This window comes from Mytilus trossulus, chromosome 1 (assembly GCF_036588685.1).
Source record: "Mytilus trossulus isolate FHL-02 chromosome 1, PNRI_Mtr1.1.1.hap1, whole genome shotgun sequence".
In the NCBI taxonomy this organism is placed as follows: domain Eukaryota; kingdom Metazoa; phylum Mollusca; class Bivalvia; order Mytilida; family Mytilidae; genus Mytilus; species Mytilus trossulus.
Genome location: NC_086373.1, coordinates 90616003 through 90632630, shown reverse-complemented (window position 1 = coordinate 90632630; position 16628 = coordinate 90616003). Strand labels below are relative to the sequence as shown.

The 16628-nt window shown below is 32.5% G+C and overlaps 1 protein-coding gene across 1 annotated transcript in view; it reads right to left on the bottom strand.

The window, feature by feature from the left end:
- Window positions 1–16628, bottom strand: part of LOC134690221 (GRAM domain-containing protein 4-like) — a 30046-nt gene continuing 13418 nt past the window's right edge. Inside the window, exons 11-18 of the mRNA XM_063550200.1 lie at window positions 16240–16283; window positions 11004–11110; window positions 10641–10795; window positions 10173–10308; window positions 9762–9852; window positions 9287–9368; window positions 8934–8999; window positions 1–1198 (exon numbers count right to left, since the gene is read on the bottom strand). Of these exons, the coding sequence (XP_063406270.1) occupies window positions 998–1198; window positions 8934–8999; window positions 9287–9368; window positions 9762–9852; window positions 10173–10308; window positions 10641–10795; window positions 11004–11110; window positions 16240–16283 (882 nt within the window). The 3' untranslated portion in view covers window positions 1–997. The remainder of the gene's footprint in view (window positions 1199–8933; window positions 9000–9286; window positions 9369–9761; window positions 9853–10172; window positions 10309–10640; window positions 10796–11003; window positions 11111–16239; window positions 16284–16628) is intronic.

Below are 16628 nucleotides of genomic sequence, written 5' to 3'. Positions count from 1 at the left end.
AATTCTTTTATTGCATTTGTGCGTAAAAAAACTATATATAAAAATGTAAAATTGAGTATAGTTGTATAGCTAATATAACAATAGAAAATTGGCTTTCTAAAAGATGAACATTAAAATCTGTGTACACCTATTTTGTATGAAAAAAAAACAAAAAAACACAATGCCAACAATGAATATTTCCATTTTCAATTGTATTTTTAAATCAAAGACAATTTTGTAATGAATCATTCCTGAATATTCAAGAAGACATTAAAATCAGCTGTGATAAGAGCACTGGATACACCTGTCAACAAATCAGCTAGACACTGAGCTAGACATTGCTTGTAGACTTAGATGTGATTAGAGGAAAGTAAATTTTCTATTCATACCAGTGACTTCTGTATTCGCATGTTGAGTTATCATGAAAGTTATCATAGACATGAAATATTGTTTATTTTTACAACTAAAAGTACACTATATCTGGAAAACCTGGAAATCATTAAGTACTCTTGTGAAGATTTAGGACCGGTGGATATATGAATGCACAGATTGACATTTGGAATTTCATAAATACATATACAATTGGCATATACATACTATAACATACAGGCTTATAATCTAAACATGTCAGATAAGTGTTTCTTCTACATAAGTCTTACATAAAACAGGAAGATTTTAGGCAAAGATTTTGAAGTGGGAAAAAAATCATACATATATGTTAAATACGAATCGATTCTGGAAGCAACAAGATTTACCTTATTATAAAAATACTAAATGTTTGGTGAGTTTGCCTTATGTCCTGTGACAAATATTACATGTATGTTATTTTAAGAATGACATCAAATCATGCAATGCCTGATTTCAAACAAATATAAACATATATTTTTTTTTTACTCGAATCTTGATTCCTTATTTAATTTCATGACAACATTGAACAGCATGAATGATGGGGAAGCGGTAAATCTAAGTACGTTTTGCAATAACGAATAGTGTACTATTATTTCGTTTCTGTAATAGTTCAGTCAGCATCCGTATAATCAGCTGCCCAGGTAAAATTAGAAATACTTTTTGCCGAACTTCTCCTTCTGAGTGATGATGTAGGTAATGTATCCTGGTTTAATGGCACCCCTGTAGCCCAGGGAAGGGCTTGATCTATTCCTGCTTGTATCAAACTATCATACGCTTCATCTCTGTATACAATGGCACCAAATGTAAACACCTACAAACAGATAAAACTACACGTATAATGATATCTTGCCACAAAAATATTGAGGTCCATTTAACAAGGGTATGGTAAGACAACATTGTGTATGTACAAAATGTAATGAACAAATGCAAGTTTGTTTAGCCCTGTTACCTTTATGCTCTTTAAAACATTTGTATATTTGGCTTTTAAAACTTGTGAAATATACTCTAAAGAAGATGAAAGTGTTGGACCAATTCAAAAAGTGCTTACTCGTTGCAAGTCATTACTGTCAAGCAGCAGACCAAATATGAAGTACGATGTAATTTGCAGTAGTACTGGAGAAATGTGTGAGAAAAATATGACGTTCATTCAACATATCAAAAAGTTCAAAGTCACTTTGCTATTCTCAGTAAAGATGGATATTAATGGTCATTTATGATTTATTGTATAAGACCTTTTTTCTAAATACATAAACAATGATACTGACAAGTAATATTTAAAATCACAATCAAGCAATTGAGTTACCATCAACAAACCATTTGATCAAAAAATATTTTTAGTATAAACAGTATAACCTTGACATATATCCTATGGACCCGAAAAATAAAAAAAAATATCCCCTTCTTGTGATCGACTTTCCCACTTGTGAGGGCCTGAACTCTTTGTTCGACAAAAACATGTCTCTGAGTGGAGAAAGCAAATCAGGTAAAAGATGAATTGTAGCTAAATAGGTAAATGTTGGCACTGTTTAACGCTTCGTCCATTATAAATTTCATGCACCAGCACTTGTGTGATTCAGACCTAACAATTACATTCTCTAATGTGGTCTAAGATTGACATATTCTGAAGTTCATGTATATTTTACAATCTCATTCGCAAGTATTACTTTCAATTTAAAATTAGAAAGCATTAATGTGATCAGTGATTACTCTTACTGGCATCCAGTCAAAACAGATAAACGCATTTGCACTTAAATTTGAAGTTTAATGTTTTATTAAAACTATGTAAAAAAATCTTTATTGCATCAGATATTTTTGAAGAAAAAAGATCAAGACTAGTGTACAACAGCCAAATAAAACATGTGCAAGTGATACTATCACATTTGTATATTTCATTAGCCTGATATTATAATCATCCAACAGTTTGGTAAATTGGTTATCTTTGACAATATTAGAAGGAAACTTTTCATAAACTGACATATTTAATTATGTTTAAAGTTATGAATGGTTGGTAAAAGGGTAATTGTTATTCTTTTTATGAGCAGAATGATAAATTGTAACATCTCATTCAAGTGTTGAAGAGTAAGCTTTTTTTTTGTCAGTAAAGATGTATTATTAATGTATCCCGAATAATGTCAGTTACAACATATAACAATTTAGTATTTTGCAAATATTAAAATGATTATCTTAAATTATAATGCAGTTATTTGACATATAATAGCAAAAATCACAGTCAGTGATGACCACATATCATTACTGATAGGGATATTTCATATTTTAAACAGACAGAAAATGCAACACAGCATTATGGGTAGGGATATATTATATATCAGTGGTGTAGCTTGCATGTATGCTCAGATGCTCAAGCATCCACATTATTTTGAAGAAAAAAAATAAAAAACATATATATAATTGCATGCGTTCTCAGCAGTAAGAAACAAATGTACTAGTATCTGAACGTATTTAACAAGGGTGGGAATATGAGAAAAGCGTCCAATGATTTCAGAAGCAGTATACGTGGTCTTTCTTTTAGGATCATTTAGTTTGTGAATAAATCACTCAAAAGTGCTGTCGACTTTTTCGTTTAAAGTCTACGTTGTAGCGCGTCGTCGGCTACTGAGATCGCAGAAGAGGATGACAGGTATGCAGACCTCCGGACATATTTGGTCTTAAATTGAGCCAAGCCAACAAAAGAACGATAAATGTCCCCGCATTGTTCATATTTTAGTCTATCCAAGATACAAAGGCAATAACTAAAAAAAACACTTATTCTTTTTTTATTGATATCTTAAGAAAAATAAAAACTTCAGGCTAAATGCATTGGTTTTCCGTAATAATTTATATGTCAAAGGTATTATTTGGTTAAAAATATTCGATCAGAACTTATTAACGCAAGCGTCAAAGACATTGCTGATGATATAAGTATCACAAAAAAATATGGCAAGTGAAGAATTGTAATTGTACACATGACAAGGCTTACAAGTCCGGACGGACGGAGGCCCAGTATTTCCATGTCCCGTGCAATGCGTTAAGAAAAGTCATCAAAAATCCCATTGGGAAGCTAAAATTCCAAGAAAAAGGAGTCACGTCGGATCCTTTATTCCGAAGTTGCATATACATGCATAAGGTCCCTTTTTAAGATTTCAAATATAAGATTGGATGTGAAACTTTTTCATCAAATATTATTGTATTGAATGATGGCAGTTTCGAGAAAACAATATAATTCTGTTACAAACATATATATTGGTGAGTAGTCTGAAATTAAACAAAAATGTAGCCAGTGTCAGATTGTAGGGGCGTACACATGCATAAAGGGAAAATGTCAAAAAACAAATCTCATTATCTGCATAAAATGGTCCCAAACATTTCGCATCCACATCATTTAAACCCTCGCTATGCCAATAAAATTTTAAACACACAGTGATAGCCACACAGCATTACTGGTAGAGATATCTCATATTTAACATAGACCACATAGGATTACTGGGAATGATATCTGATATTTTACACAATCAGTTATGGCAACAGAGCATTACTGGGAGGGATATCTGATATTTCAAACAGACAGTGATGGCCACATACCATTACTGTTAGGGATATCTTATATTTAACAAAGACAGTGATGGCCACGGAGCAATACTGTTAGAGATATCCTATATTTAACAGAGACAGTGATAGCAACATAGCATTACTGGTAGGGATATTTAATATCTTACTCAGACAATGTTGAGCAAACATCATTACTGGTAGAGATAAAATATAAGATATCCCTACCAGTAATGCTATGTGAACATCACTGTCTGTGTAAAATATAAGATATCCCTACCAGTAATGCTGTGTGGCAAACACTGTCTCTGTTAAATATAAGATATCTTACCAGTAATGCTATGTGGCCATCACTGTCTGGTTAAAATATAAGATATCAGATATCCCTACCAGTAATGCTGTGTGGCAATCACGGTATCTGTTTAATATAAGATACTCCTACCAGTAATGCTGTGTGGCCATCACTGTCTGTGTAAAATATAAGATATCCCTACCAGTTATGATCTGTGGCCATCACTGTCTGTGTAAAATATAAGATATCCCTACCAGTAATGTTGGATCCCATAAAAAATCCCATTGGGAAGCTCAAAATCCAAGAAAAAGGAGTCACTTCGGATCCTATATTCCGAAAATTCCATATACATACGGTCCGTTTTTGAGATTTCAAATATAAGATTGGATGTGAAACTTTTACGTCAAATATTATTGTATTGAATGATGACAGTTTTGAGAAAATAATAAAATTCTGTTACAAACATATATATAAGTTGGTTGTCTGAAATTAAACAAAAATCTAACCAGTGTCGGATTGAAGGGGCGTACACATGCATAAAGGGAAAATGTCCAAAACAAATATCATTATCTGCATAAAATGGTCCCAAAAATTTCGCATCCAATTCAGTTAAACCCTCGCTATGCCAACAAAATTTTATACACACAGCCATAGCCACACATCATTACTGGTAAGATATCGCATATTTAACATAGACCACATAGCATTACTGGGAAGGATATCTGATATTTTACAGAATCAGTTATGGCAACAGAGCACTACTGGGAGGAATATCTGATATTTCACACAGACAGTGATGGCCGCATACCATTACTGTTAGGGATATCTTATATTTAACAGAGACAACGATGGCCACATAGAAATACTATTAGGGTCCTGAGGGATATCGTATATTTAATAGAGGCAGTGATGGCCACATAGCATTACTGTTAGGAATATCTTATATTTTATAGACACAGTGATGGCCACACATCATTACAGGTAGGGATATCTTATATTTTAACCAAACAGTGATGGCCACACAGTATTACTGGTAGGCATACTTCATATTTCACATAGTGACATTATATCTTATATTTTACAGACAGTGATTGCCACATAGCATTACTGGTAGGGATATCTTATACTTTACACAGACAGTGATGAAAACATAACATTATGATCAGATGTAGATATGTTTGGTATCATGCATGTAAGTCTAAATGATCAGAATAAATTAGAATGCTTGCTTGCTGTACAAACTAATGTTTGGTCATGTTCCTCACGTAATTCAGATTTCCTGTTTTGAATTATACTTTAGATCAAGTAATTTGTAGAGCATTTACAGTATTCTAGGATGAAAACAATATTCTATGGATGCTAAAATATTTCACCCCTGATCATCAGTAAATGTTTTTTAGCACTCATAATTTCAACCACCCCTTATGGTTATTAAAAACTAAAGGCTCTCAAGATCCTGTATCGCTCATGTGACTCTACTTGGGTTTTTGAAATCATATAAAACAGGATAAAATTTGGCTACAAATTTAAGTACAAAACTTGTTCAGCACCTCATAAGGAACATTCATGCTATGTTGGGTTTCATTCCATTCAGTGGTTCTCTAAGAAAAAACTTTTGTATGCATTTCCAATAGGGTCCTATGATAAACTAAACCTCCTGCTGGCGGCCATCTTGGATGATGGATCGGATACAAAGTAACAACACCTGGTCAGTATCTCATAAGAAACATTGATGCTATGTTTGATTTCATTCCATTCAGTGGTTTTCTAAAAGTAGAAACTTGAATGTATTTCCCATAGGGTCCTATGTTAAACTAAGTCTCCCCACTGGCGGCCATCTTGAATGTTTGATTGGCGACAAAGTAACAACACTTGGTCAGCATCTCATTAGGAACATGCATGCTATGTTTTGTTATATTCCATTCAGTGGTTCACTAAAAGAAGTCATTTGTATGTATTTCCTATAGGGTCCTATGTTAAACTAAGTGCACTGCTGGCGGCCATCTTGCATGATGCATCGGCTACTAAGTAACAACACTTGGTCAGCACCTCATGAAGAACAATCATGCGATATTTGATTTTATTCCATTCAGTGGTTCTCTATAAGAAGAAATTTGAATGTATTTCCCGTAGGGTCCTATGTTAAACTAAGTCCCCCGCTGGTGGCCCTCTTAGATGATGGAACAGCTACAAAGTAACAACACTTGGTCAGCACCTCATAAGGAATATTTATGCCATGTTTGGTTTCATTCCATTCAGTGGTTCTCTAGAAGAAGTTCAAAAAGTAAAATGTGAAGGACGACAACGGACGACAAGTGATGAGAAAAGCTCAGTGAGCTAAAAATAGATAAACATTTCATATTTGTGCATGACATTTTACATAATAAACTTTTTGGCATACTGGTGATAGAGTTTTGAAGGAAATGAATATCTGTCTTAACAGATGTAAGTGGTGTCATATAAGAAGAATAGACGAATTGCCATTGTTGAGAAAAAGGCAAAGGAAAGGAAAGAGAGACTGACAGATCTAGACTCAACCTTTCGTATTTCATAATATTGAAATAACTTCTCTGACATATTGCAATAATTGCATTGCAAATGATGTTAGATTTACCTACTGGGTATACTATTACAATTTGGTTTTGTTTTATACAAGATGTTCTTAAAGTTTAAAACAAAACATTAAGATATTTTATTTATACTAAAAATAAACATTTCATGTCTATTAAGTCACTGCTAATCTATTCATTACATAACTTTATCAAAACTTGTAGACCATTTATGTTGATAGTGTTCTGCCATGATTGTCATATAAAAAAAAAGATGTGGTATGATTGCCATGAGACAACTATCCACAAAAGACCAAAATGACACAAACATAAACAACTATAGGTCACCGTACGGCCTTCAACAATGAGCAAAGCCGATAAGACAATGTAAAACAATTCAAACGAGAAAACTAACGACCAAATTTATGTAAATAATGAACGAAAAACAAATATGTAACAGATAAACAAACGACTATTTAATATAATTACAAATAACAAACCTATTGTTGCCTGGATACTTTTACTCATTAAAACAAGACATAGTATTACTTATTGCCTATAAGATACATATCAAAGATACATTTCTATAGTACCTTTCGATAATATGTTGACATATTTTGATTCATTTGTTTTAGTAATTCCCTAGAAGAAAGATTTTTCTAGGCCTTTATTACCAATGTTATTTCAACTGAACGGGCAGAGCCTCCTATATTTTAATTTGCATAAGGACAGTCTATTTGAAGATGTGTGTGATAAGAATGATTGCTGTTATAATTAATACTGAATTCTAATCACCTATCAGTGTCACCAAACACATATACAAAAAAAGAACTGAGTGTATGATAAGAGACAAATAATTGAACACTTTATTGATGAGCTAATCCCAAAACTCCTGTCTACAAATGGACTGGTCTTAGATAAGCAAACTTCTTAAACCCCGCACAGTCAAGAGAAATAAATCTAGTATTACAATAGGAAATAACTTAAACTAAACATCATACTAGTCAGTAGTGGTCATGTTTACAGGTTATATACACACCAAATTTACAATTTTTATTTTGCTAACAAGGAACCTTCAATGAATATTCATAATGGCCAAAATTTCTTCAAATTTAAAATGAAACAATTCAAAACCTAAAAACTCAAATATTTGGCCTTATTTGTTATCTTCTTGTTTATTACTACTGAAGTTGATGCTATTCTAAACAGTATTTAATATAATATCATTTAAATTAATATTTTTCTGGGTGTCATACAAAGTTGCATTAATTGATGACATTCAACCTCCCAAACAAACATTTTTTATCTATTGAGTTACACATTGGAATATCAGCATCAATTTTGTTTTATGATGAGGCAGACACAAGGGCAGATAAATTATCAGACATTGAGTATTGTTATGTGTGTAATGCATTTATCATCTTATCATATCAGATTTTTGTCTATCTGATGAGTTAAGCCTTTTTCAACTGATTTTTATAGTTCGTTCTTATGTTGTACTGTTATACCACTGTCCCAGGTTAGGGGGAGGGTTGGGATCCCGCTTATATGTTTTACCCCGCCACATTAATTATGTATGTGCAAGTCCCAAGTCAGGAGTCTGTAATTCAGTGGTTGTCGTTTGTTTATGTGTTACATATTTGTTTTTGGTTAATTTTTTTACATAAATTAGGCTGTTAGTTTTCTCGTTTTTTTACATTGTCTTATCGGGGCCTTTTATAGCTGACTATGCGGTATGGGCTTTGCTCATTGTTGAAGGTCGTACGGTTACCTATAGTTGTTAATGTTTGTGTCATTTTGGTCTTTTGTGGATAGTTGTCTCATTGGCAATAATATCACATCTTCTTTTTTATATATTGAATAAAACAACATTAAGTTCAGTGTTTATCAAAAGATAACAAAATAAACATATAAAAAATATTAAAAAAATAAACATGTGAAAGTCTAGCAGTCCAGAGTCAAGTCCACGAGTCAAGTTCACAAGTCCAGTCCAATCAAGATATTAAACTTTGCCACAAAAACAAGATTTTACCATTTCTCACGGTAGGTACATTTTCAGATCAACTTTTAATTATTAAGATTCTTCATCAGATATGCACCTTATAAAATATGGCATATGATACATTAATCAAATACCAGATATTTTTTTTCAGTTTACCTACCTTGCCACCAACTAATTTTATTTCTATTGACATTCCACTTCCTGGTAATATTGCATATGGTTTGGCCTTAATAATAAAAGGATAATATGTTAGATTATGTTGAATTACATTGACAATTTGTAATAGTTCTGATTGATTTAATGCTAACTAAGTTATGAGACAGTTTACCCAATACAATAATCAAAAGTTGTTTTTTTCATTCCCCCAAAAAAAGTAAATGTTGCTGATTATGAATCAAACTTAAATATTTGAATTGATGACAGAAAATAAAACAAAAGAAAACAATTCTGAGTTTTGTCATTTTTAAGTTAATTTAGTATAACAAGTACAAATAAATAAAATATTAAACTTACTTTTGACATTTCTGTTATATCTGCTAATGGTACAACAATATTTTTCTTTGATGGTGTCTTTGTCCTTTCAAAGCACAGGAAACTAAAAAAAAATCATACATTTTATTTGTCAGAATATCTTGGAAGCGATCAGAAATGCCTTTTTATCCAAATCTTTCATATACTGGTAAATTGTCTCATTACAAAAGTTTTCCTACAGGGATTTTGAGATGTATGAGAGTTAAACAAACTGACAAAGTTGTTTCAGTACTAAAAGTTGATGCCAGACAATGTTCAAAGGAAGGCAGACCACAAATATAAACAGGTACAAGTTTTTATAAAATGTTTCTTTAAACAAGCTGGACTTTAAAACTAAAAATATCTCAAAATTGAATAGTACGATGAACCAATATGTCATAAGAGATATCAATAAACCAATGTTTTAAGTTATCATGAAGCAATAATTTTTAATTAAAAACAGTTTACATCAACATACCTCCTTGTAAGATATAACTTTCCATTTTTTAATCCTGATAAAACTGACTTTTCTTTGTTAACAAGAGAACATCTCTTCCCACCCTGCCATCCTACAATAGTATAGGAGTCTTCATTGTATGCATTTAATTATAGGAGTCTTCATTGTATGCATTTAATCACTTCTGACCACAATTGTCTACTTACAAATTACTCCATGATGGTTTGCATATATGGTTATCTTGTAGCAAAATCCGGATTCATTTTTCCATTGGTTGACAAATATAAACTTTTGTTACTAAAGTTAGTTGATAGGAGATATTTTTAACAGAATACCAGTTATAAATCTTCATCAACAATAAAATCTTCGCATTGTCATTCCCTATTTCAGTCATTATTTTAAAATTTTATCCACTCAGAGAAAGAAACCTACCTGACACTGGACATTCTGAATTCGGTAAAGAAAATAACTGACAAAATTCTGCATCTGTATCTTTGATTTTCTTTGTTTTTGATGATGTTTCAGCAGCACACTCTTCTGATGTTGTCTCTGTGTCTGACAATATGAACTGTAACATAAAGTTGTAATGCATTTATTGTGAGTTCATAAATCAAGAGGCTCTCAAGCCCGAATCACTCAATGGTAATTTTGTGCTTGAATCTTTCATCAATGATTATTTTTGTATATCAATATATATTAACGAGTGGCTAAATGTTCTTTGTATCAGTCATATTTTCTTAAAAGCAAATAAATGCATTTTACCCCTATGTTCCATTTACGCCATTGACATTATGGCTCAATTTCTTGACGTACAAGGAAATAAAATTGGCATTAAATACATGACAACTGTAGGGTATTCTCTGAAGGTCTGAAGAGACTTTATTTACTGTGTTGACATACCTTATTTATTTCTGACTTAACCATTTTTTGTTCACATTCTACTGTTGTAGGAAGCTGTTGCCAGGTTTTGTATGTTGAATCGTACCTTCTCTTCAATCGTGGATATCGATTATAAAAGTAGTTGATAATAAACATTTTTATTCCTAAAATTATACCTAAAACAAAAAGATAAAATAATTAACTGCAACAAAAACATACTACATCTAGAAAGAGCCTTCACCTAAATATTTATGGTAATCTTCTGGTAATGGTAAACAAAGTTTAAATATTTTCACTTAAAATATATTGGCTAAATATCAATTTCATTGCATCTGGTGTTTAGGGCAATTATGATTAATTTGATTATCGCAACCAAATACTTACCCATTATATAACTGTAGTGTTCCATAGATGCAGTAAACGACATAATAAAACAGATAAATAACATCATAAATAACTTTCTGGTCACTGGCGTCTTCCAAGATAGTAAACTAGAAAACATCATTAAAATCATTTTCTAAGTTAATTCTTCATTCATTATGCAAGTTAATGGTAATTATATTATAAGCCTAATATTACAATCAGTCATGATGTGGATGTCCAAAGTCACATCAATTTTCCATATTTTGTTTTGTAAAAAGTAACATATATGAAAGGTTTATTCCTACTTGGCTTTTTTTTTTATTCAATTCTTAAAAACATTAAGTAAAAAAAACCTTTATGGTAATTGAATGTTTTACAAAATAAGAACTAAGTTTTACTTAGTACATGTATATAAATCTTATGTATGAAATTGTTCAATGTAAGTTCAAATTCTAGAAACATAAAAGTTCAAATAGATATAGGAAGATGTGGTGTGAGTGTCAATGAGACAACTCTCCATCGAAATAATAATTTATAAACACTATAGGTCAATGTACTGCCTTTAGGCCTTCAACACAGATCTTTGGCTTGCACCAAACAATAAGCTATAAAGGGCCCAAAAATAACTAGTGTAAAACCATTCAAACGGGAAAACCAACGGTCTAATCTATATAAAACAAATGAGAAACGAGAAACATGTATAAATTACATAAACAAATGACAACTACATGTACTGTACTGTGTACATCAGATTCCTGACTTAGGACAGGTGCAAACATTTGCAGAGAGAATTAAACGTTTTAATGGTACCAAACCTTCCTTTTTCTGAAACAATAGTATAACATCACTACATAGAAAAACACATGATAAAATATCAATTGGAAGGCTTAACTCAATCAAAAAACGTAAATTAACACACTATGAACGAATAAATTTAATCTGCTTATAAATGCACTTAAGGGCATATCCAACAGTTTATTTCTGACGATGAGAATTTTTTCCCTTTAAGATATTTTATTCTTCAATTGACAGAGAATCAAATTTTGCCAAAAAAAATATATGTTGTCGATATTGTTTTTGCCAAAAATGCTGTTGAAAATTGAACATTTTTGCAATTTTGGAGCAAAAAACGTTTTTTATTTAAAAAAAAGAATTACTACATAAACTTATATAATTGAGCTCAAATTGAAGCTAATTAATTTAAGATGGTAAGAAAAATCTAACTTTACCATTTAAAGCATTAATTCTTTCTCAAATAAAGCCAAAAACGTCATGGTGAACCCAAACAACTGCAAGAAATGAACATTTGAAATGCACTTTTTTTATTTTTTTAAATATTTCTCACGGTATCGATTTGGCAATTGTAAGATATGTTATTCTTTGAAAAAAATGGAACGTCATAACGTTTTGAAAAATATTTGTCACCATATTCATTTTTTAGGAAAATTGAGAAATATAATATTGTTTACTCAATCCCTCCCGTAAGCCTCACAAATTGCGCCAAGAATTAAGACGTTTTCCGAAATTTAACGTTATATTTCCCCGCTAATTTTTCAAAGGCAGTGAGATGGTGTGGCAGACAAATGTATTTACACTGTAACTTTGTTGGATAGTTGTCTCGATAGCACTCATATTGCATCTTCTTATTTATAATGAACCAGTATCTGGACGAGATAACAATTCAGTTAGTTTTACTATTGTGTTCGTCAAAATTGTGAAACCCGGGTGTGAAACATACAAACCGTGGAATTACGTTAAAATGAGTTTTCCCCCTTTGGGCAAGAATTGACTTTCTTGCTTCGTTTATCATGTTAGATCTGATAAGTTTGTGCGATCTTACAGTATAACCCCGGTGATTTAGGCTGATCAATCATCATTCTTTATGTTAAAGTCACATCTTCAAATACCATCAATGTCTCCCACGCAGTCTTTTTTTTTTTCCTTTTCAAGAAAAGAGAGAACAGTATCACAACCCGTCATAAGGTATTGGTCAGAAATAAAAGTGTGTGATCACTCATTGCCTAGTGTATTTGAAAGGCCATTGATAGATATTAATCCAAAGATTTTTGCTTCCCCAAATACAATCCATAGTTCGTCTACCCCTATGTCACGGAATAGCGAAATAGTATTGACAGCATCATCAGTGACTGTTAATCATCACTCGTGTAAGTGCGTATTTCACTGCATCAGACAAATGCACCATGATTTAAGTGTCAGTCTCTTTATGTGAACATGGTGCTACACTTAAAATACATCACGTGGTGAATAAGATAGAATATCCTGAGCATTTGTTGCTACAACTACCATACTCATCAAATACTCCATCCACTCTTGTTACAGTCTCAAGGTATTTTATTAAGGTAAGGACATAATACCCAATCATCATACTCGTTAGGAAACACCTTGAAACTGTAACAACAGTGGATGTAGTGTTGGATGTGACCATAGACAATACTAGTAGTTTGAAAGCTGATAAAAGAAGCAAGGGCAACATTTAGGGGAAAGGGAATACACAGACGAACCCAGGATTAAAAACATCCTCAAAATTGGGAAAATTTTCTGAGAGATGACGATAGTAAGAAAGAACTTTTAAGTTTTCTTTCTCAGGAGCTTGCTCAATACAATTTTGAGTACAAGGTAGTTAAAGCAACATATGATCAGGATGTTCAGTGTTATCCACCACTTGATGATGTTTTAAGTTTAGCACCATGTTTACACGAAGAGACTGACACTAGAATCAAGATAGATGTGTCTGATGCAGCACTAGTGAAACATAGACTTAACTGAGTCATGACTCAAACAGTCGATACTGATGTCATTGCTGTTTCGCTATTCCGTGACATAGGGGCAGATAACTTTTGGTTTGCATTTGGAAGAGGGAAAGTATAAGATATATATCAATCAAAGACCTTTCAAATGCACTAGGCATTAAAAGATAACACGTTTTCTGGAAAGGGAACTGCGTTGGTGACATTAATGGAGTTTGAAGATGTGACTATAGCATTTAGAATGATGATTGACCAGCCAACATCCCCATATGGATTTGATGTTTAATGTCATTGAAAACGATACTTGGTTTTGTTGGAAGATCGAAATAAAGAACATTAGGTTAACAAGGCAAGAAAATATGTGTTTTTGCAGAATTTATGGATGTGAGAAACAATAACCACAGTCTTTGTAAATGTTGGAAATCAGCTCTCCGATTGTGAATTGCGGCCTACTGAGTATGCTGATTGGGTATTATGTCCTTATCTAAATAAAATACATTGAAACTAAAATACGAGTGGATGAAGTCTTGGATGTGTATGGTAGTTATAGCAACAAATGGTCAGGATATTCTATCTTATCCACCACGTAATGTATTTCAAGTTCAGCACCAAGTTCACATTTAGAGGCAGACACTAAAATCATGGTGCATGTGTATGATGCAGTGAAACACGCACTTAAACGAGTTATGATTCGAACAGTCGTTAATGATGATGCAGTGAAACACGCACTTAAACGAGTTATGATTCAAACAGTTGTTAATGATGATGCTGTCACTACTGTTTCGCTATTCCGTGACATAGGGGTAGACGAACTATGGATTGTGTTTGGGAGGGAAAAAGACTTTGGATTAATATCTATCAATGGCTTTTCAAATGCACTAGGCAATGAGTGATCTGAGTGATCTGAAACACTTATTGTTATCCATGTCTTTACCTGTTGTGATATGGTTCTCTCTCTGCTTGAAAGGGAGAAAAAGACTATGTGGGAGACATTGATTGCATTTGAAGATGTGACTTTAACAAAAAGAATGATGATTAATCGAGCTCAATCACCGGGGATTTACTGTAAGATCGCAGAAACTTAACAGATGGGTATAACATGGTTAACGAAGCAAGAAAATAACTATTTGCGCAACAGGGACGGCTTTTTGAGGCTATTCCCTCAACTTGGTCTAGTCTTTACCAGCATGTAAATCATGCAATATACTTAGATAGGTGTTTAGGGAGACGAGGTTGGGATTGGCTCTTATGCTACCCACTCCAGGCGGGGACAAAGAGGATAACTTTGGAAAACTCTTTTTGAGGCTTCATCATTTTGTTAAAAGCTAATTCATTGTGGATGTAAGAAAGGATACCGTGGTCATTTTTAATGTGGAAAATCGGATATCCTGTGCACTGCGATGTGTGCATGTCATGGTGACTGTGAATAAACATGTATTCTTGACCAAATAGTAATAATTTTAAATAATTTTTAGTACTATAGTGATTTTATTTTGTTTTAATCAATCTATCCAAAACTCTACATCGAAGAAATAGATTGAGGACTCATCTTTGAAATTTACGTCATATTTTTAACCGGAAGTGTCAATTTTATATCTAAATATTTACAACATGCTGGAATAAGTGATTTAGAGGATAACTTTAGGCCAAAAGTTTAATGAGCAGCACAAAATAAAACCATTTTCTTTACATTTTGAAAAAAATGAAATTTGAATAAAAATTAGATATTTCTATGTCCGCCATTTTGGTTATACCGGAAGAAAGGGTTTTTAAGACATATGTCTTATGCATTGTATCCATCAGAAACACCAAAGAAAGGTTCATACACAATGTAATGATAGGAGCAATACTTTAAAACACATTTCAGTTACCCTCCCTAAAAAATAAGCTTATTTAAGTACAATGTCAGCCATATTGGATTTTAACCGGAAGTGTGGTTTCTGAAGACATCTAATCTATTAAATTTATCCAAAAGTAGTAAAAAACAAAGGTCTGTTCCAAATATTATGATAGTAGCATGATAATAACACATTTTTACACGCTAGCCTTCGATATTGGGCTGATTTAAGTATGACGTCCGCCATTTTGGATTTTACCGGAAGTGAGACATTTTTTTTCAAATGCCTCCCTATCTGAAATAAAAGAGTAATAGTTGAGGAAGGTCTATGCCAAATTTCATGCTTGTAACAGGATGTGCACAATTCGTCTGAAATATGCTTGTAGCCGCCGGACTATAATTTCTGTTAATATTCTGTATGAGTTTTTTGCCAATTCCCGCCGTGCTCTTTCCTTTAATGAAAGAACCCTCCCTTTCCAGACGGCCATAGCAATTCCAATGGTGATTCCATTATGACGTCGTTGAAACAACGTTAAGTTACGGGAAACCATAGACAACGTTTACTTTTGCTATTACCTCCCCTGAAACTGTTGGATATGCCCTTAAACTCATGATCCAACTTCTTATGGTTCTAATTTAATCTTCTTATTACCTTTGTATTTTCTCCAAACCATCTGCAGCAGCCCCTAGTCCATTCTGAAATAAAATTCACACTACCAATATTTGCTGACCAAGGATTTAGCGTATAATGTAGAAAAAAATAATTCAGGAATATTAGTTTTAAAACAATCAAAATCAAACTAAAGATGTTTACTCATCTACCAAAAAAATATGAGGTATCATTTTTATAAGTTAGTTCACATTTTTAACTAAATGTCCCTGCTAATTTTTTAATTCAAGTGACTAAACTTTATTCTGAGTGTTTCAAAATCTGAACAAACTACCAAAGGATACAGTTCCACCAAGGCAAGCATACCAGAACTAACACATAGTGCTCTCTTATTGGTATAACATGATTCCTTTGATGTACATATTGGATTA